Source organism: Nycticebus coucang, chromosome 8 (genome assembly GCF_027406575.1).
Source record: "Nycticebus coucang isolate mNycCou1 chromosome 8, mNycCou1.pri, whole genome shotgun sequence".
Lineage (NCBI taxonomy): Eukaryota > Metazoa > Chordata > Mammalia > Primates > Lorisidae > Nycticebus > Nycticebus coucang.
The window spans coordinates 29,768,557-29,790,718 of record NC_069787.1 but is presented as its reverse complement, the minus strand read 5'-3'; the positions used below and the strand labels follow the sequence as shown (position 1 = coordinate 29,790,718).

The 22,162-nt window shown below is 37.7% G+C and overlaps 2 protein-coding genes and 1 pseudogene across 4 annotated transcripts in view; 2 read left to right on the top strand and 1 right to left on the bottom strand.

Annotated features, from left to right (window-relative positions):
- Nucleotides 1-22,162, top strand: part of TAFA1 (TAFA chemokine like family member 1) — a 707,837-nt gene that overhangs the window by 683,874 nt on the left and 1,801 nt on the right. For all 3 annotated transcript variants that reach the window (XR_008381748.1, XM_053599873.1, XM_053599874.1), the window contains exon 4: nt 18,376-18,500. Coding sequence is in view for 2 of the 3 variants with exons in the window: in XM_053599873.1 (XP_053455848.1) it covers nt 18,376-18,500 (125 nt within the window). In the remaining variant the exon portion in view is untranslated. The remainder of the gene's footprint in view (nt 1-18,375; nt 18,501-22,162) is intronic.
- LOC128592039 (non-histone chromosomal protein HMG-17) lies at nt 5,669-6,822 on the top strand. The gene has a single exon (XM_053599875.1). It carries the CDS (start codon nt 5,774-5,776, stop codon nt 6,044-6,046), a length of 273 nt encoding a protein of 90 aa, XP_053455850.1. The 5' UTR covers nt 5,669-5,773; the 3' UTR covers nt 6,047-6,822.
- Nucleotides 8,400-9,401, bottom strand: LOC128592035 (ATP synthase subunit gamma, mitochondrial-like; annotated as a pseudogene).

Below are 22,162 nucleotides of genomic sequence, written 5' to 3'. Positions count from 1 at the left end.
GTCCTTATATCCCAAATTCACATTTTCACATTGATCAGTAAAAGTACATTGAGTTCAGTCTCTGTTTACATAAGAGAGTGCCTCTATATGTCTTTGCCATGACATAGTCTTTCTCATTTCATTTTTTATTTATTTATATTATTAAATCATAGCTGTGTACATTAATGCTATCATGGGGCACCATACACAGGTTTTATATACCATTTGACATATTTTCATCACACTGGTTAACATACCCTTCCTGGCATTTTCTTAGTTATTGTGTTAAGACATTTATATTCTACATTTCATAAGTTTCATAAGTTTCACATGTACATGTAAGTTGCACCATAGATGCATTTCTCTCAGAATCCAAAACCTTCAAGGCCGTCAGTCCTTTAAAGATACTGGAGGTTGCTCAACCCATCTTGATAATGAAATCTAGGGCTGACTTTAGCTTTTCTCTTTTATTGGTCATCACTGATAAAATTTTATTGTTTAAAATTTTTTCTGGGACTCACAGGTGCTAGAAGCTGTCTTCCAAATTCAATGATTAAATGTGTCTTAACACAACTAGATAGATGACTTCTCAGTCTAGTGTATTTCATCATGAAGTTGCTGCTGAAACTGAGTTTTCCATCGAGAAATGTTAGCCTTGGTTATTCATTTTTTTTCTTATGAGACAGTCTAACTCTGTCACACTGGGTAGCAATGTCATGGCTTCATCACAGCTCACCAGCTCACCTTCAACACAACCACCTCAAACTCCTGGACTCAAGCTATCAACTTGCTTCATTCTCTCTAAGTAGCTGGGGCTACTGGCACCCTCCACAATGCTAGGCTAGTTTTTCTATTTTTTGTAGAGATGAGGTCTCCCTCTTTCTCAGGCTGGTCTCAAACTCCTGAGCTCCAACGATCCACCCACCAGGTCCTCCCAGAGTGCTAGGGTCACAGGTTTGAGCCACCATGCCCAGTTGAAGCATTTTTTTAATATGAACACCAGCTGAAAACTTACTCTGCATAACTGGCTGCTCTTCCATCTTTTACAGTTTTGTTTGTATAACTTTTCAATTAGTGTGCCTCATTCTTGAATTTAATCTAAAAATTATCTTAGATTGAATGTCATCAAGATATTGCGTGGCATCTGCAAATTGATTTAGTCTCTCTTGTGCTACAAGAAAATGCACTAAAAGAGACAAGAAAAGGAGGTTTCACTGTGTTCAGTGTGTTGGAGTCACACTACTGATGATTAATAAGGTCATTTGCAGTAATAATAGAGGTGGCATTAAATAACAATTGATGTAAATAAATTATTCCTTTTTCATTTTCTTCAATCCCTTTGATATCTTTAAGAGGAAAATCTCAGTTTTGTACTCTCGCATCTTTAGCTCCTCTCTGATGAGTCTTCATCTCCAGCTTTTCAAAACAGACTGAGGACTTCACTCTAGACCCATGTCACATTTTTGTTATTGCGTTATTTGCTTTATATTGACATTACCGCATATATCACTGGCTTTCCATTTATGGTTAGGAATTAACATATCTTTTTTATACAAATTCATTTACTAAAGGAAGTAGTTCCTAAAAGAGACACTCTTTGTTTTAAAATTCAGGTGGAGCACTTTGCTTTGGTCGTGGCCTTGTATAGTTCTTATTTTTTTTTGCTTTGGCTTTTGCCTGGTTCTTTGTTCATAAACCAAGAATCCCCAGTTTGTTTTGGGAACTGGGTGCAGGGAAGCTGTGCAAGTGTGCAGTCAAGTGGCCTGTAATAAGATAAACAGTACGAACACTGAACAAGTATCCTCCAAGCAGCATCTGATAGAGATCTGGACAGAAGGAAATATTTGATGAGGATAGAATGCTTGCTCCTGTCAAATTAATTTATCCCCAATGCTGCCTATAAAATTGCTCTTTGCAAATGCAGAAGCATGGCCCAGAAGGGGAAATTCATCTGCCAGAATAGTACTGCCTGAACCAAGAGAGAACATGCTCCAGATCAAAAGGGATCATTTCTTGTGGCATTTTTGATTTGCCATAGCAATTGCACTTATGTAATGTGGGCCTTTTAGAAGAGATTAGATCTTGAGGGCAGAACTGTCATGACTAGAATGGGTACACTTATATTAATGAAAGAAGCCCAGGGAGCAGTCTTGCCTCTTTCTGTAATGTAAGGATGCAGCAACAAGGCACCATGTAGGACCCAGAGTGTAGGCCCTCACAAAACACAGAACCTACTGGTGGCTTGCACCTAGCAACTCTGGGAGACCAAAGTGGGAGGATTGCTTGAGCTCAGGAGTTCCAGAAAAGGAGCAAGGCCCAGTCGCTACAAAAAATGGACAAAATCAGCCAGGTAATATGATGGGTATCTGAAGTCCCAGATACTCAGGAGGCAGGAGAAATATTTGAGCCGAGGACTTTGAGGATATAACACTATGGCACTCTGGCCTGGGTACAGAGTGACACTCTGTCAACAAAAAAAAAGAAGGAGGAGGAGGAGCAGAAGGAGAAGGAGGAGGCAAGGATAGGAAAAGGAAGAATTGATCTTGGACTACACAACCTGCAAAATAGTGAGAAATAAATTTCTGTCCCTTAAAAGATGCTGATTTTATGGTATTTTGCTAGAGAAGCCTGAATGGACAGACAAAATTGCTAATGATTGCCTGATATTCGTGGCAACTACCTTATGATTTTGTAACCTGAGACACTGCAGTATTCCTTGATCATTTCTGAGGGTTTTGTAATAGAATCCCTGATGTATTACAGATGTACAATTTATAATCTGCAAAGAACTACAGTTTGATCTCTTCTGACCCTATATGGATATGCTGGATCGCCATTTCTTTCCTAAATGTTTTCAATTTAACTCCATTCAATACGATATTGGCTGTGGGTTTGCTGTAGATGGCTTCTATACATTTTAGAAATATCCCTTCTATACCCAGTTTCTTAAGAGCTCTGATCATGAAGGAATACTGGATAATATCAAAAGCTTTTTCAGCATCAATTGAGAGAATCGTATGGCCTTTGTTTTTTTTGATTTGTTTATGTTATGAATTACATTTATAGATTTATGGATATTGAACCATGAGACCCTGGGATAAAAGTGACTTGCTTATGATGAGTTGCTGGATTCTGTTTGTTAGCATCGTGTTGAATATTTTTGCATCTATATTCATTAGTGCTATCAGTCTACTATTTTCTTCTCTTGATCGGTCTTTTCCTGGTTTGAAGATCGGGGTGATGTTTGCTTCATAGAACGTGTTGGGTAGTCTTCCTTCTGTTTCTACCTTTTGGAACAGGTTGAGTAGTATAGGTACTAATTCCTCTTTAAAGGTTTGGTAGAATTCTGACGTAAAACCATATGTTCCCGGGCTTTTCTTTTGGGGGAGATTTTGTATGGTTGATGTTATTTTCAAACTTGATATGGGCCTGTTCAACATTTCCACTTGATTTTGGTTCAGTCTTGGAAGTAAACGTGCTTCCAAATAACGGTCAATGTCCTTAAGATTTTCTCTCTTAGAACTGCCTAACAGACATGAGCAACTTGATTTCCTCCACACCTTAGGTCACAAGTATAACCTCAGTAAATTTAAAGGAATAGAAATCATTCCATGCATCTTCTCAGACCATCATGGAATAAAACTAGCTGAGTAACAACAGGAATCTGCATACTCATACAAAAACATGGAAGTTAACCTTATGCTGTGTGATATCTGGGTCAGAGACGAGATGAAGAAGAAAATTGCCAAATTTCTGGAATAAAAAGACAATGAATACATGATCAGAACCTCTGGGACTCCGCAAAGGCAGTTCTAAGAGAGAAATTTATAGCACTACAAGCCTTCCTCAAGAGAACGGAAAGAGAGGAAGTAAGCAACTTAATGGGACATCTCGGGTGGCGCCTGTGGCTCAAAGGGGTAGAGCGCGGGTCACATATGCAGAAGGTGGCGGGTTCAAACCCAGCCCCGGCCAAAAAAAAGGGAAATCTCAAGAGACTGGAAATGGAAGACCACTCCAACCCCAAATCCAGAAGAAAAGAAAAAACTAAAAGAGCAGAACTAAATGAAATTGAAAACAAAAGAATAATACAACACATCAATAAATCAAAAAGCTTGTTTTTTGAATAGGTCAACAAAGTAGATAAACCTTTGGCCAACCTAATCAGGAAAAAAAGACTAAAATCTCTAATATCATCAATCAGAAATAACAAAGAGAAATAGCAACAGACTCCTCAGAAATCAAAAAAATTCTTAATGAATATTACAAGAAAATTTACTCTCAGAAATACAAACATCTGAAGGAAATTGACCGTTACTTGGAAGCACGTTTCCTTCCAAGACGGAACCAAAATCAAGTGGAAATCTTGAACAGACCCATATCAAGTTCAGAAATAACATCAACGATACAAAATCTCCCCCAAAAGAAAAGCCCGGGATCAGATGGTTTTACATCAGAATTCTACCAAACCTTTAAAGAGGAATTAGTACCTATACTACTCAACCTGTTCCAAAAGGTAGAAACAGAAGGAAGACTACCCAACACGTTCTATGAAGCAAACATCACCCTGATCCCCAAACCAGGAAAAGACCCAACAAGAAAAGAAAATTACAGACCAATATCACTAAATGAATATAGATGCAAAATATTGAACAAGATCCTAACAAACAGAATCCAGCAACATACCAAACAAATCATACATCATGACTAAGTCGGTTTTATCGCAGGGTCTCAAGGCTTGGTTCAATATACGTAAATCTATAAATGTAATTCAGCACATAAACAAATTAAAAAACAAAGACCATATGATTCTCTCAATTGATGCAGAAAAAGCTTTGATAACATCCAACATCCCTTCATGATCAGAAAACTTAAGGAAATTGGTATAGAAGGGACACTGCATAAACTGATAGAGGCCATCTACAGCAAACCCACAGCAAATATCATATTGAATGTAGTTAAATTGGAAACATTTCCACTCAGATCTGGAAACAGACAAGGCTGCCCATTGTCTCCATTGCTCTTTAACATTATAACGGAAGTTTCAGCCACCACAATTAGGGAAGAAAAGGCAATCAAGGGTATCCACGTGGGGTCAGAAGAGATCAAAATTTCGCTCTTCGCAGATGGTATGTTTGCAGGTTATGTCTCCGACAAAGGTTTAATAACAAGAATCCACAGAGAACTCAAAGGCATTAGCAAGAAAAAAACAAGGGATCCCATCGCAGGCTGGGCAAGGGACTTGAAGAGAAACTTCTCTGAAGAAGACAGTCGCATGGCCTACAGACATGTGAAAAATGCTCATCATCTTTAATCATCAGAGAAATGCAAATCAAAACTACTTTGAGATATCCTCTAACTCCAGTGAGACTAGCCTACATCACAAAATCCCAAGACCAGAGATGTTGCCGTGGATGTGGAGAAAAGGGAACACTTTTGCACTGCTGGTTGGAATGCAAATTAATCAATTCCTTTTAAAAGAGATATGGAGAACACTTAGAGATCTAAAAATAGACCTGCCATTCAATCCTGTAATCCCTCTACTGGGCATATACCCAGAAGACCAAAAATCACATCATAACAAAGATATTTGTATCAGAATATTTATTGCCGCCCTATTCATAACTGCTAAGTCATGGAAAAAGCCCAACTGCCCATCGATCCACGAATGGATTAATAAATTGTGGTATAGGAGCAGTGTGAAGAAGAGGAGGCGAGAACGACCCCCGGACCGACCAAAGCTCGCGCGTCGCTGCATCCCTGCGTACAGCGCCTACGTCCCGCCGCCGTTGCCACCATGCCCAAGAGAAAGGCTGAAGGGGATGCTAAAGGAGATAAAGCCAAGGCAAAGGACGAACCACAGAGAAGATCCGCAAGGTTGTCTGCTAAACCTGCTCCTCCAAAGCCAGAGCCCAAGCCTAAAAAGGCCCCTGCAAAGAAGGGAGAGAAGGTACCCAAAGGGAAAAAGGGAAAAGCTGACGCTGGCAAGGAGGGGAATAACCCTGCAGAAAACGGAGATGCCAAAACAGACCAGGCACAGAAAGCTGAAGGTGCTGGAGATGCCAAGTGAAGTGTGTGCATTTTTGATAACTGTGTACTTCTGGTGACTGTACAGTTTGAAATACTATTTTTTATCAAGTTTTATAAAAATGCAGAATTTTGTTTTACTTTTTTTTTTTTTTTTTTAATCTATGTTGTTAGCACACAGAACACTTCATTGTTTTTTGGGAAAGGGGCATATGTCACTAATAGAATGTCTCCAAAGCTAGATTGATATGAGGGAAAATGTTTTTCCCTCTAGTTTTGAGAGACTTCCTCTTGGCTCCCAAGAGGAGGGATTCCCTGATGTTGACACACAGCTACCTTGGCACAAATGCCTTGTGGTATGGAAAAACTAATTTGTTTTTATGTCCTATTCTCCCTCAGTCTTCAGCATAGTCTTAACTCCCTTAAACCCAGTCACCTCTTGGGACCTGACTCCCAATAATTGGTTACCAGTATATCAAGGAATCTGGACTTTTTCAATAATACCACTGAGATGCATCCCTCAAAAGAGCAGCGGTTCCATTTGTAGATTGTTGGATCTTCAGATAAATTCTACCATTTTCATTTCATTTCCTGAAAGTTAGGGTCGGCTTGTGAAAAGTTGTTAAACAACATGCTAAATGTGAAATGTCAACCCTCACTCTAAACTTCCCTGTTCAGAGCATCAAATGAAGACTTCATTGGGTTTTATAGTGGCTTTCTGATTTTTGGTAGAACATTGAAGAAGGGAGTTTGAAAGTTGTTGTATACTGTTAACGATCGTCTGCCCATGTCCTGCCTGAAATACCATGATTGTTTATGAAAAGTATCTTTAATAAAGCTGGATACAGTTTGGCTTGGAAAAAAAAAATAACAATAAATTGTGGTATATGTACACCATGGAATATTATGCAGCCTTAAGAAATGATGGCGTTTTTACCTCTTTCGCATTTACATGGATGGAGTTGGAACATATTCTTCTTAGTAAAGTGTTGCAACAATGGAAGAAAAAGTACCCACCCTTATTATGAAACTAATGTAGGACCTTCACATGAAAGCTATAACCCAGTTACAACCTAAGAATAGGGAGAAGGGGGAAAGGGAGGGGAGGGAGGGGGGATGTAGGTGGAGGGATGGGGATTAATGGGATTACACCTGTCGTGCATCTTACAAGGGAATATGTGAATCCTAGTAAATGTGCAATGTAAACGTCTTAGCAAAATAACTAAGAAAATGCCACGAAAGCTATGTCAACTAATGTGATGAAAATGTGTCAAACGGTCTATGAACCAAGTGTATGAAGCCCCATGATCATGCTAATGTACACAGCTATGATTTAATAAAAAAAATTTTAAAAGAAGTTTTGTCAGGAATTCTCAATGTTTTATATAAATAACATTGATTAGTGATTGTCTATACATTGTTCAGCTATAAGGTGTGGGTAGTATGGCTTATTAAGCTAATGCATTAACTGCCATGTGAGTTACATTTAATATATGCTGGTTTTCAGCCCAGAGTCTCATGAAGTGTGTAAAACTCACACTAATAAAATACCATGGCTCCAAGGAAAAATATTTTTCTGCTGTGACAGTCCGATATGTTAATTTACACCTACCTCTGACAATAGCAAGTGGTTTTAAGAGAAGAGTCCATGGCTTGAAGGGAAGAGGAGGACCTGACTACTGTCTCATTTTAATATCTCTCTGGGCCTGAGAACTTAAAAAGACTTGTATTCCTCGATAAAAGTTCTTTTCTTTCTTCACTAGGAACTATTTTACATCTAGCATAGTACTTAAGGGATAGCTTTTGAATGAATAAAAGATGACTTTTGTCTCAAATACCTCCCAGGAAAACTACCCCTCAAAGTAATTCTACCACACTTGGCTTTGAATGCTGCACCTTTCACCATCTATACCTTCATTTCCACCTTCTCCAAGATAAAATTGCCTCAGTTTAAACAGCACTAGTAGAATAGAATTTGTAGAGGATATGCGATGTTAATCAATTACATAATTAGCTGTTAATTCCCTATAGGTCCTTGAGATGTCTTATGGATTCTCTAAAAATTACAATCTAATCTGTAAAAAAGAAATGAATATAATCCCAGAATTAGTATAAATTTGAATGAGAAATAAGGCATCAACTCTGTATAAAAGTAATTATACATGGCTGAATAATGGACACATGGGTAAATTATAGTAATACCAGCCATGTATGGAGGATAAAGTTTAATAGGCATTATGCTGTTGTATCTCATCTAAAATTCACAATAATCTGTTCTAATTTTTAAGTCTATTTAAAACTCAGGAACACGAATCTTTTTCTTTTTTATTGTAAGTTGTTTATTGTAAGATAATTTACAAATATCTGCTGTCTTCAGTAATACAAAGGAGCAACTTCTTCCAAAGACAGCAGTAAGCTAAAAACATAATCAGCTGGCTGAATTTTCCTTCTTTACCTCTTGTCTGAGGACGGAAGTTGATTTTCATTAATCCAGAGCTGCAGCCCCGGAGATAATTTCAATCAACTCTTTTGTGATAACAGCCTGGCGGGTGCGGTTGAACATCAAAGTCAATTTATCAATCATCTCCGTTCTTGCTGGCGTAATCCATGGCCGTCATCCTCCCACTCTGTTCACTGGTGGAGGACTCCTTCAGAGTAGTAGATGATGTTGGCCAGGTTGTACTCCTGGTAATTCAGCAGCACATCAGCATCAATATCATCATAGATACACATGCTCTCAGCACTTGCAGTAGTATTAAGGCAGAAAATGGGTTTCTCTTCCGTCTTATAGGAGATGACAGACCTGCACAGATTAAAGATGATAGAGCTTTCATCAAACTCATATCCAGAATTTAACAACTCTAGGGCAATGAGTGACGCATCCCCCAAAGTGGGGGGCTTTCTTCCCACTTCTTTGAATGTCACCAGAAACTGGTCGGAACGAGTCCTTTGAAGTATGCCCCTGATTTTATCACCAATTCCAACAATCATAACTTCTTTCCCAGCCGCTGTGAGTGCAGCCACCTCATTTTTCATCTGCTTGGCAACTGAGGAATGGATAGCACCACAAAGTCCTCGATCTGACGACACAGAATGCTTCTTCTTGTCTTCAGGTACCTTAATATCAGGTTTTTCATACAGAGCCAAAGATCCTACTCCGTATACTCGAGCCGGTTTTAGCTCCCTCTCAGCTCGAGCGTATTTTGCTGCTGCTACCATTTTCATAGACTACCAATTTTCTGGATGTTTTTGATGGACTTTAGTCGCCTGGTAATATCTTTCAAACTTGCCATATTTCGAACTTGGACCCATTGTGGCTGCACGGCCCAGGCCGAGAGCCCCACGACGCCAGTCCTAGAGAACATGGTGGTAGCAGCAGGGCTGAAGGTCGAGGACAGGCCTCCAGGAACCCGAATCTTGAGCTAAGCAACTATCCAAAACAATTCTACTAGCAAGTTGTGGAGTGACTATTCAAATAATTGTGCCCATATCACCTACCAAAGAGTTTACAGTTATAACCAATAAATAATGCCGCCAAATTGGATCCTGTCTTTAAATTTGCGCACATAAGAAAGAGGAGGTTTGGAATGACTTCAGGGAAGAGTATTCAATGCCTTTAATTTCCTATTTGCTCTGATAAAAATAATACACCATGAGTCACCTCTAGATCTTTTAAAGAATTATAACAGTTGTTTCAACAACATGTGAGCAAGCCAGTCTTGGTATGCTGTCCCATCCCTCTAGTGGAGCTCTAACCAATGCTTTAAATCGCATCACAGGTTGCACAAGAACGAGGCTGGAAATTTGTCTTGATTGATGTACTACCTCTGGGAACATGCATGCAATCATATGTTTAACTATTTAATTAATTCTGAAACTCATAATTCATGAAAGCAAGCTGAGAGTTTGGCATAACATCAAAAATAATATATGTTTTACTCTCTAACTTGGTGAAGAATTTCAATTGCTGTGACATTATTCCTTAGAGGAATAAAAAAGATGATAGCTAACATTTAACAAACATTTACTGACTACTAACTGCTTTGAATGTATTTTATCCTGGAATCCTCACAACCCTGATACAAGGACTATGTTTTTCTTTCTCATTTAATTTCATTTATAAAAATCCAGTCATTTAAAAATTTGTAACCTGTCTTAACTTACTCTGTGACGTTCAAAGATAAGTGCAGTGTGATTGTTTCACTTAAGGAACTAACCGTATATTGCAAATAGATAGGCTGCAGTGTTTCCGTAGTTGTTTAGGACATTGCTTTCAGCTTTGCCCTTATTTTGCAATTATAGTGCAGGCATCTGAAATCAAGATATTATCCCTTTTCTCTTTGAATGCAGTGGCACTTAACTGGCATTTCTGTTACTTCCTTCTCCCTCTTGCACACCACTGCCAATTCCACCTCCCCAACTACCTCATTTAATAATTTTCTTTCCTTTTACTTATAGAATCTATATTTGCCATGCCTTTAAACAAAAGTAGCCCATGCCCCTTGTTTTTTTAAGAGTTTCATAATCTTCCTTGTTAAGTTCCACTTGTCTGGCTAGAAAGAAATAGCTGAAGATAGGTAATTTACAAAAAAGTAAAAATACGTAATTTGGCTCATGATTCTGCTAGCTGGAAGAATAAATATCTGCTGCTTCTACTAATGGCAAAGACCAAGGGGAGCTGACATGTGCAGAGATCACATGGCAAGGGAGGAAGAAAGGAGTAGGGGAACTGCCAGTTTTAGTGCAGATAGGCTGCACTGGGAAACATTACAGGGAAAACTCACCCAGGGAATGTTTTATTCAATTTATGAGTGAAGGATCCACTACTATAACCCAAACAACTCACATTAGGCTCCACCACCAACATTGGGGACAAAATTTCAGCCTGAATTTTGGAGAGGACAAACATGCAAACTATAGCAAGTTTTCTCTTCCTGCTCCCCAGTGTGAGCTTGCTCTTTTAGTGTAATAATATGTATACTACTAAAGGAGCAGTTTGAGCATTTATACATACTTAATGCAATTTCAGCCAAAATGATAGTACCCATATTGAGAAACCCTAAGATAAACCATAAGCTTTGATGTCTAAGCTATGTCATGTCCTTTATTTTATCACTCCAGGTAAATCAGTAGTGTTTTAATAAACATTTGCTGAATTGAAATTCAAATATTATACATGGAAAGGATAAATAAGACTACAGTTATTAGTTAATATAATGTTATTTGCTGCATTTATTAAGCCTCTTGCTTATTAGTGTCTCATTATGTTTCCATGGGAAAATCTCTCATCAGTGAACAACAGCAAAAACAAAAAAGGTTTTCTCTTCTACTTAGGACTTGTACAAAGAAATGGATTGATTCTCTTTTAACAGGCTGTCTTTCACTCTACAATAACATGACCTGATGTAAGGGAGAAATAAAGACTCAGGATTAAAGTGGCTTTAGTGGTTTCAAAAAATCTCTTGAAGAAAGATGAACATTCTGGAAGGAGTTGAAGATCAGATGTTTTCCTGAGCATGGAAAATTCATACAGCAAATCCCAGAACCTCAGGATTAAAAGAGACCTTAAAGAGCCTCTTTCATAATCACTACAGATAAGAGAAATTGCATTTTGTAGTTGGCATTTAATTAACTTACTTCTTCAGGGGGATAAAAAGTCCTTGTAGCAGTTACACAACTACAGATACCTCACATTTTCTCTTGGCTTCAGAAATTGTTCACTTGTGGGAATTTCTATTACAATGCTGTAACTAATGAAATCAAGCAATGTGTAACACAGACCAGGAAGAAACAAGTGTAATAAACTGGCTCTAACCAAAATTATTGAATTAACTAAATTTTAAAAGAAACTAAATGTTGTTCTTTTCCTCAAGTGTTTGTGTTTTATGTGAACTTTATTTTCAATAGGAATACAGCAGAAAGAATTCATTCACAGGCCAATTGATAGTTTTCTAATTCTATGAATATTAGGTGGGCTTTAAGCAGATAAGTATTATAACTGGTGCTTATAAATATGATCTAGCTGGTACCGATTAAGCACTGGCCAAAAGGTTATAGATTATGATTATAGATTTTCACTAAAGACAGGCAAATTTTGATTTGTATCTTATGTTACCAGAAGTTTTACAATTTATTTTTCATCCCTTTTAACAATATCCATTTTTCTTGCTGCCAGTACATGTGCTTTTTGTTTGTTTATTATTTTTATTGTTAAATCATAGCTGTGTACATTTGTACAATCAAGGGGTACAATGTGCTGGTTTCATATACAGTCTGAACATATACAAACTGTTCAACATAGCCTTCATGGCATTTTCTTAGTTATTGTATGTAGATATTTGTATTCAGCATTTAGTATGTTTCGCCTGTACCCATTCTAAGATGCACCGTAGGTGTGGCCCCAATCATTACCCTCCCTCCACCCTGACTTCTGCCCTCCTTTCACCTCTCTTGGCCTTTCCCCATATTCTTGTGCTATAGTTGGGTTATAGCCTTCATATGAAAGCTACAATTTAGCCTCATAACAGGGCTGAGTACATTGGATACTTTTTCTCCCATTCTTGAGATACTTTGCTAAAAAGTGTGCCTTTGTCCTGCCAAGGAAACATCATCCCTTTAGTTTTCCCATCACTTGTCCCCACAAAACATATCTCAGCCCCTGCCCAGACAGTGGTGAGCACAGGGGGCTAGTGAATCCTGGGATAACTGTGTTATCCCAGAGTTTGGACATTTAGGGCAAGCTGCCTTCAGGACAGAGGGGAGTACAAATTGCAAAGGAAGGCTGCCCAGGACAAAGGGGAGCTGAGCGCCAAATCTTGTCCCATCAGATTCTTTCCTCCTCCACCCCTCCCCTACCACCATGGAAGTTCCCACATGAATTGATTTATGTGCTCCAAGGGATAATTAAGCCAGGAAGCCTGGATTTTGGTGCATCTACCACACCCAGGCTCCCACAGAGATTAGCATTTACATTTCCTCTTAAAGACCTGCGGTGGATGAATAAGTGCTTAAGACGGTGAGCTCCCTGTCCATCAGCTCTCCCCAGTGCTGCCTGTCTGGATATTTCAGCAGGGCAGGTCATTCTCCCAAGAGGAAGGCCATGGATCCTGCTTAAGCACTCGTCAACTAAGGACCAGCATGTTTTTCCCTGGCATGATCAGCGATTGAACCTGAGAGATTAGAGAACAGCCTTCAGGCCTCCCAAGACTTGATTCTGTTGCTTGGAGGCACAGAGGTGAGCTATATGAACTAATCTTGGGAAACAAGGAACAGAGCTGGGATACATGAACTAATCTTAGAAACTAAACTTGCCAGAGCTGTGCCAACATAACTAAAAGGAAAGTGGTGTGTGGTTCCAAGCCCATGAAAGAGAAAGGTTTTCAAAGACTTCCATCTGTGTTGATAAAAAACAGGGACTCTGCCCCCACACACAATACACTAGTGCTGCAATCTACAAATAACTAGCATCGAGAAAACCACTGCATTAAGCATATCTATAACCAAACTATTCATTGACAACCTAGATTCCCATTAGAGAACCCACAAACAAAGCAAATGATTTGTACCCTACATATGTTACAAAACACACTCTTAAGAGTGAGGGGGGAATTAGAGTCCCATTGAAACAAAAGAAAATTCCAAAACAAGAAATGACAAATGCTCCAGGTGAGAAGAAATCGGTGTAAGAACTCTAGAAGCATGAAAAAGCAGAATGAGGGAACCCTCCCACACAAATAACACACCAGTTCTCCAGCAATGGATTCCAACTAAAATTAAAATACTGAAATGACAGATAAAGAATTCCAGATATGGATTTTAAAGAAGCTCAATTATGTCTAAGAGAAAAAGGAAAACAGACTCAAAAAATCATCAGACTGGCCAAAGGGAATGTGAAGGAGGGAACACTATGAGATGTGAAGTGAAAACATTAAATAACTTACAAAGGAAAAAACTCATGAGACGAAAACGCATGAGACTTCTCAACAGAAATTTAAAACCAGAATGAAATGTGGTTCTATATTTAGTATCGGTGAACATAATAACTGCTAGTCGAGAATTTTTTTACCTTGGAAAACTGTTTCATAAATAAAGGAGAGATAATGAAACACTAAGAAATAAGCATATACTAAGGGAATAGATCACCACTAGACTTGCCTACAAGAAATGCTTTAAAAGTGTGCCAGACATGGAGCAGAAAAACTAATACATACTGGTATAAAAATACCCAAAAGTTAAAATACAAAAGTCTTATAAAACAGTAACAAAAGGGAGAGAACAGAGCAAGTCAGTATTAATCAAAATGATGACCAGAACTGTATCTCACATATCAATACTAACATAGATGTAAGTGGTCTTATATTATGTCTCCAAGAAACCCATTTAATTTGCAAATATCTTCATAGACTCAAAGTTAAGGGGTGGAAAAAAGGTTCCACGCAAATGGAAACCAAAAGTGAGCAGTAGTAGATATTCTCCTGTCAAGTAGAGACAAAGATGGATAAAGGGATCAGTTCAACAGAAAGATATAATAATCTTCAATATACTATACACAGGTAACACACGAGTTCCAAATTCACAAAGCAAATTCTACTAGATCTCAACAACATCCTAGTAGATGGATGACAATCCACTGACAGAACTAGACAGATCATTGTGACAGAACATCAACAGAGAAATACTAATGTAAGGGTGGAGGATGGGAGGAAGGAAAATAATTGGTAGTATTACCTTCCCTCCAATGGTGCCTATGGTGTATTTTACAAGGGTACATGTTAAATCTACTAAGTGTAGACTATAACTAAGAAACTGTGGTGATAGCCGGGCGTTGTGGCGGGCGCCTGTAGTCCCAGCTACTCGGGAGGCTGAGGCAAGAGAATCGCTTAAGCCCAGGAGTTGGAGGTTGCTGTGAGCTGCGTGAGGCCACGGCAATCTACCGAGGGCCATAAAGTGAGACTCTGTCTCTACAAAAAAAAAGAAAAAGAGAAAAGAAACTGTGGTGAAAGCTACGTGTCATGAAAATAACACAAAAACTAAGAAAATGCAGTGAGGCTATGTTAACCAGTTTCATGAAAGTATTTCAATTTGTATATAAAACCAGTACATTATACCCCATAATTGCATTACGGTACCTAGCTATGATTTAATTAAAAAAAGAAAGAAAGGAAAGAAATACTTATGTAAATGGGACTCTAAAGCAAATGGCCCTAATACAAGTTTACACAAACTGCAGAATATACTTTCTCACCAACGTATGGAACATTTTCTGAGAAAGATCATATGATAAGCCACAAAACAAGTCTCAACAAATCTAGAAAAATTTATATCATACCTTTTGTCTTTTCAAACAATAGTGGAATGACTAGAAATCAATTCCAAGAAGAACTCTCAAAACCATGGAAAAAAAAACAACCCACAGCTGAATAATCCTTAGATTATTGACAAAATCAAGACAGAAATTTTAAAAAAGTCAAATTGAAGAAGAAAGGTGACACTACTTCCAGAATCTACAGGATACAGCAAAAGAAGGCTAAGTGGAAAATTCATAGCCTAATATGCTTAAATATAAAAAGTTAGAAAGATCACAAATTAACAACCTAATGTCACACTTAAAGGAACTAGAAAAAGAAGAACAAAGCAAACCTAGAGCTGGCAGAAGGAAAGAAATAACAAAGTTCAAGGAAGAACTAAAAAAGTGAAATACAAAAAAGAAAAAAATACAATGGATCAACAAAACAGAAAGATGGCTCTGTGAAAATAAAAAATTGATGCGCCAATAGCTGGATTAACCAAAAATAGAAGAAAGAAAACTAAAATAAGCTTAATTAGAAACGAATAGGAAACATTACAACTGATACAGCAGAAGTACAAACTCTATACTATAAAAAACTTCTACACACAAAAACTAGAAGAGCTTGAGGAAATTGATACATTCTTATAAACACACAGACTTCCAAGCCTGATTCAGGAAGGAATAGAAATTCTGAACTGACCAATAATGAGTAGCAACACTAAAATGGTAATAAAATATCCAGCAAAAAAAAAAAAAAAATCCCTGGCTCAGATGGGTCACAGAGAAATTCTAACAGACATGCAAAGACCTGGCACAAATTCTACTGAAACCCTTCCATAACATCAAGAAGGAGGTAATTCTCCTTAACTCATTCTATGAAGCTGATATCGCCTTGATTTCAAAGCAGAACAGAAAAGGAAAACTACAGACCAATATCTCTTACGAATGTAGATGCAAAAATCTTCAACAAATTTCTAGGATCAAAAAGATAATCCACCAAAATCAAGTGAGATCAGGGGTGCAAGTATGGTTTAAATCTTTAATCCAGTGAGAGTCTATCTTAGTAAATCCTGAAAGGTGTGGGTCCAGTTTCATTCTTCTGCAAGTTGCCAGCCAGTTCACGGAACACCATTTGTTAAATAGGTAATCTTTTCCCCCCACTGAACGTTTTTTTTAATTGGCTTGTCAAAGATCAAATAATAGTAAGTAGCTTGATTCGTCTCTTGGCTCTCTATTCTGTTCCAGACATCTACTTCTCTGTTTTTGTGCCAGTACCGTGTTGTTTTGATCACTATTGATTTATAGTACACTATGAGGTCTCTGGTAGTGTGAATCCTCCTGCTTTGTTTTTATTTCTGAGTTATGTGCTGCTATTTCAGGTTTTTCTGATTCCATATAAAATGAAGTATTATTTTTTCAAGATCTTTAAAGTATGACTGTGGAGATTTAATAGGGATTGCATTAAAATTGTATATTGCTTTGGGTAGTATGGACATTTTAACAATGTTGATTCTTCCCAACCATGAGCATGGTATGTTTCTCCATTTGTTAACATTTTCCACTATTTCTTTTCTGAGAGTTTCATAGTTCTCTTTATAGAGATCTTTCACATCCTTTGTTAGATGAACTCCCAAATATTTAATCTTTTTTGGCACTGCTGTGCGTGGAATACAATCCTTAACTGTTTTTTCAGCTTGACTGTTGTTATATATAAAGGCTACCGATTTATGAATGTTGATTTTGTAACCTGAGACTCTGCTTTATTCCTTGATCACTTCTAAGAGTTTTGTGGTAAAATCCCTGGTATTTTCCAGGTATACAATCATATCATCTGCGAAGAGTGAAAGTTTGATCTCTTCTGACCCTATATGGATACCCTTGACCGCCTTTTCTTCCCTAATTGCGGTGGCTAAAACTTCCATTACAATGTTAAAGAGCACTGGAGACAATGGGCAGCCTTGTCTGGTTCCAGATCTGAGTGGAAATGATTCCAGTTTAACTCTATTCAATATGACATTAGCTGTGGGTTTGCTGTGGATGGCCTCTATCAGTTTAAGAAATGTCCCTTCTATAACAATTTTCTTAAGTGTTCTGATCATGAAGAAATACTGGATATTATTAAAAGCTTTTTATGCATCAATTGAGAGAATTATATGATCTTTGCTTTTTAATTAGTTTATGTGCTGAATTACATTTATAGATTTACGTATATTGAACCTGCCTTTATCCCAAGTTGGGATAAAACCAACTTGGTTATGATATATAATTTGTTTGATGTGTAGCTGGATTCTGTTTGTTAGGATCTTGTGCATATTTTTGCATCTATATTCATTAGTGATATTGGTCTAAAATTTTCTTTTCTTTTTGGGTGTTTTCCTGGTTTGGGGTTCAGGATGATGTTTGCTTCATAGAACGTGTTTGTTAGTCTTCCTTCATTTTCTACATTTTGGAACAGGTTGACTAATATAGGTACTAATAGAGATAGTAATTCCTCTTTAAAAGGTTGGTAGAATTCTGACGTGAAGCCATCTGGTCGCAGGCTTTTCTCTTTATGTAGATCTTGTATGGTTGATGCTATTTCAGAAGTTGATATGGGCCTGTTCAAAATTTCCACTTGACTCTGACTAAGTCTTGGAAGGTGACGTTCTTCCAAGTATTGGTCAATTTCCTTCAGATTTTCATGTTTCTGAGAATAAAGTTTCTTGTAATATTCATTAAGGATTTTTGAATGAAATCCTTAATGGGGTACCAGTCACTGGTTTTATACACCGTTTGACACATTTTCGTAACACTGGTTAACATAGCCTTCCTGGCATTTTCTTAGTTATTGTGTTAAGACATTTATATTCTACATTTACTGTTTCACATGTACCCTTGTAAGATGCACTGCAGGTGTAATCCCACCAATCACCCTCCCTCCACCCATCTCACATTTTTCTTAATAGATATTTCATAGTTAGTCATGGAAGATTAAGAGGACGTAGGGTGCTTCAAAGAATAAGAATGTCTGTTGAGGAACACAGAGTCACCGCTCAGTTGTTTGGGTGACATGCAGACATAATTGTTTCCTGTTCCCTGCACAGCCTCCATAGTGATTGGGAAGTGGTGGTGTGAGATGGAGCCTTGCCTAGAGGGAGAAGAATGTAAGACACTCCCTGACAATTCCGGATGGATGTGTGCTACAGGCAACAAAATTAAGACCACACGGGTAAGTTTGCTAATTTCATATGTCTAGTGCATATTACACACTATACTATTTGTCTTTATGTTGTACCAAGAACATGTAGAGACACTTGGAACAGGAGAGAATGACTCTTCCCCTACAGAAAACATTCTTAATTATCATCAGTATGCATCCATGAATAAGAAATTAGAGCATGAACTTGACTCTCCTATGCCTAGCAGTTTCTGAGTCCTAAATTAAATTGCATTGCCATAGCCAGTGGAAAGAAGAGTAGTGAGGTTACTATTTGGATAATTTACCCAATGTCTCTGGTGCTCAGGATGATGATCAAATAAAGGTGTTGCCCAATTCACATGGATGCTGAAAAGATCTACACTTATGTACCACCATTTTCAAAAGGTTCTTTAAGAGAATTATTTAATGATTTAGAGAACTGAAAATGTTTTTTAAAGTGAATAATCATTCCTTGTTTTCTTTGGTTGAGTATGGAGTGCTCCTCAAAAGACATAAAAACCTTTAGGGTGAGCTGCTCCAGCCTATCATAATTGGTGCCCTGATGCTGGACAAGGCAGAAAGGCCCAACCAATAAGACCTTATCCCTTAAATACTGGATAATCTGGGACTCCTAATGGGGACAAGGGTAGGGAGATGCTCAGAACACTTAAGTAGTAATTATTTACCCACTAACACAAAATTACGTCAGTATTTTAAAAGTACGGTCACGAGTTGTGTTATCACTTGACTGGTGAATTAAAGTACCCTGCTATGCAGGGTAAATTGCACTCAGCCAGTCAAAAGTACAAGAGAAATAAATCACCCTGCAGTTGGTCTGCTCTACACAACGTGAGTTGCTTATCAGTCTACTGAGAAGTCTCGTCTGTCTTTAGAGAAGGAAAAAGAGGACACTGTTTAAAAGCTATAGTTTTTAAACCTTAAAAGGACTCACACACAGCTGCCAACATATATTTTCCACCCTCCTTCCTGAGAAACTCACAACGAAATAAGTACTATTAAACACAAAGGCCAAACACCAGTGCTTAGATCATATGCTCTGAAAATAGGACTTACGTTAATTTTTCTTGCATGCCCTATGTATTTTTCCCATCAGAGCACGAATATGCCTACACACTTCAAATACTGACTCTATCCTTTTTATTTTTAAAATACTTTAATTCACAGATGTGCTTTAATGATTATGTCACGTTTTCATTGTTTTAATCAAAGAGATGAGAAAGATAAAGTCACCTCTTTTGTTCTTTCTTTTTGTAAGATTGATTCAAAAAGATTTTTCTCCAAAAACAAAAAAAGAGAGCGAAAGAGAAGCTGAAGAAACACACCCAGATTGTTAATGGGAACTGAGCCTTTTCTTCATACTCTTATTTTGAAAGTCACTCCAATATAAAGATAACAGCAGGAAAGCTTCTTGGAAGTTCATTGTCCTTCTCTTTAAAACAGCAGTTCTCTGACTTAATAAAAAAGTAAAAATAATAAATAAAACAGTTGTTTTCAACCTCTGGGTCGTGACCCCTTTGTAACAATGAAAATACATTGCAGCCTTAGGAAGGTTGACAACCATTGCTTTAAAGGATTTTTCCAAATCTTTCTACTCTGTAGGTCACTTCTAAAATAATCAGCCTAAGAAAAAATTCTCAGAATTCTCTGAAATGTAGATAAACAAATGGTGTTTCAAAGTATGATCTAATTTAACATTTTATGGTGTTCAATTTTTAATGAGGGTAAAAATTAGAAATTCAACGTTACATACAAACCACCAGACACCCCAGAACATGGACTAGCCTGTGTAATGGGCCACTGTCTCAAGGAAAACCTCTGGGACATTGGCTCTTTGTAACAATATAACCCACAGAAAGGAGAATGGGGCAGTGGAATTGGGCAAATCCTTTCTGTTTGAGAAAGTTGGAGGACTAAATCCTGGGAAGAGAGGATGATTTCTGCATGCCATACTATAGAAAGGAAGTAGTTACACTAAAGCAGTGGTTTTCAACCTTTCTAATGCTGCAATGTATTTTCATTTAAAAAGGGGTCGCGACACACAGGTTGAAAAATCCCTGCCCTAGAGAGATTTCCATATTCTCCTGGGGACAAAGCTTAATAATTAATCTGGGGACATTTCATGGCCACATTTTAACTCTATTTCTGCTTAATCATTGCTTAAATTGTTTCATTTGTTGGTAGTTAGTAGCAAGACTAACACCCTAATTATTGAAAAGAGATCTTTTCCTTCTAAAGATAGGCTTTAGATCCCTCTTCATTAATTTCTTTTCATTGAATTTATAAATCAAATGCATACAGTTGAATGTTGTGAAAGCTACCACCCATGCATTCAGGGACACATTTATATCTTTCATATTCAGGAACAATGTCTTTCTAAATTACTCAGGCTTAATTTAGAAAGACAGAGTTCCACTACAGATGCGATCCCCAACTCCTAAGCTGTGCAATGGTACCAGTTCATGGTGTACTAGAAACTGGCCTGCTCAGCAGCAGGTGAGCAGTAAACAGGGGAGCCAGTGTAGCTTCACCTGTATTCACAGCCACTCCTCATTGCTTGCATCACTGCCTGAGCTCCACCTTCTGTCAGATCAGCAGCAGCAGTAGATTCTCATAGGAGCAGGAGCACTGCTGTAAACTGCACATACAAAGGATCTAGGTTATGTGCTCCTTATTAGTATCTAATCCCTCTCACCCCAATCCATGGAATAACTGTCTTCCATGAAACCAGTCCCTGGTGCCAAAAAGGTTGGGGACTATTTAGTCATTTCACAATGCTATAATAGTTTCAGCTAAAAGCTGAACAACAATTGTGTAAGAATAGGTAGAGGAAAAGGATGAAAGGAGGAGACAACCGAAGTCACTTGAAAAGAGAAATTAACAATTTAAAACAGCAGATCATAGTCTAGAGTTATACCAGAGGAAATGTCAAGCATCTTTGGATTTCCTCCATTCCAGTATGTGAATGTCACTCAAAAGGGTGAGACAATCAATAGTTACAGCAAAACAGAAAATCAAGTTTCATTCCCTAAAAGGAAGAGTTAATAGACCTTACATTTCACAAGTACACTCAATAGCCATCTTCTTAAATCTGTGTTTTATGTGACTGGCCCAATACATATCTACCACAATCCTTTGCCCACACTCTCCCAGGTCCATCCTCTTAATGACAACTGTGCCTTTGCATACCTCCACCCATTCTAATCACCTTGATGTTTGTATTAATCTGAAATTGAGAACCTATAACTTTACAATTATGACTGCAGTCTATTTTAAAGAGAAAATGAAAGAGAGAGAGAAAGATCTAAAGAAATATGAACAATAACTGTCCAGAAGGGTAAAGAATAGGAAAATAAGAAGGAGACATTGAAAGACTTGGAAAATGTTGAGAGATTTGCAGATTGCAGGAAGAACATATATATAAACCAATTTACATAATCACAATTGCCCTTGGCTCTAAGTGAATTCAATCATTTCTTTAGCTAATAAATAATGTAAGCCTGTACTTACATTTATATTATCTAAATGTAGTCATGTGTTGTGTGGTTGTGAACATGACAGAGTCCCTCGTTTTCTATAGGGCCCAAAATTGGGGAGACTCTTAGATTACTATCTTATTGGGGACCTGCTTTATGAGTGTGTGACCCATGAAGAGTTTTGTAAATGTCACTTTT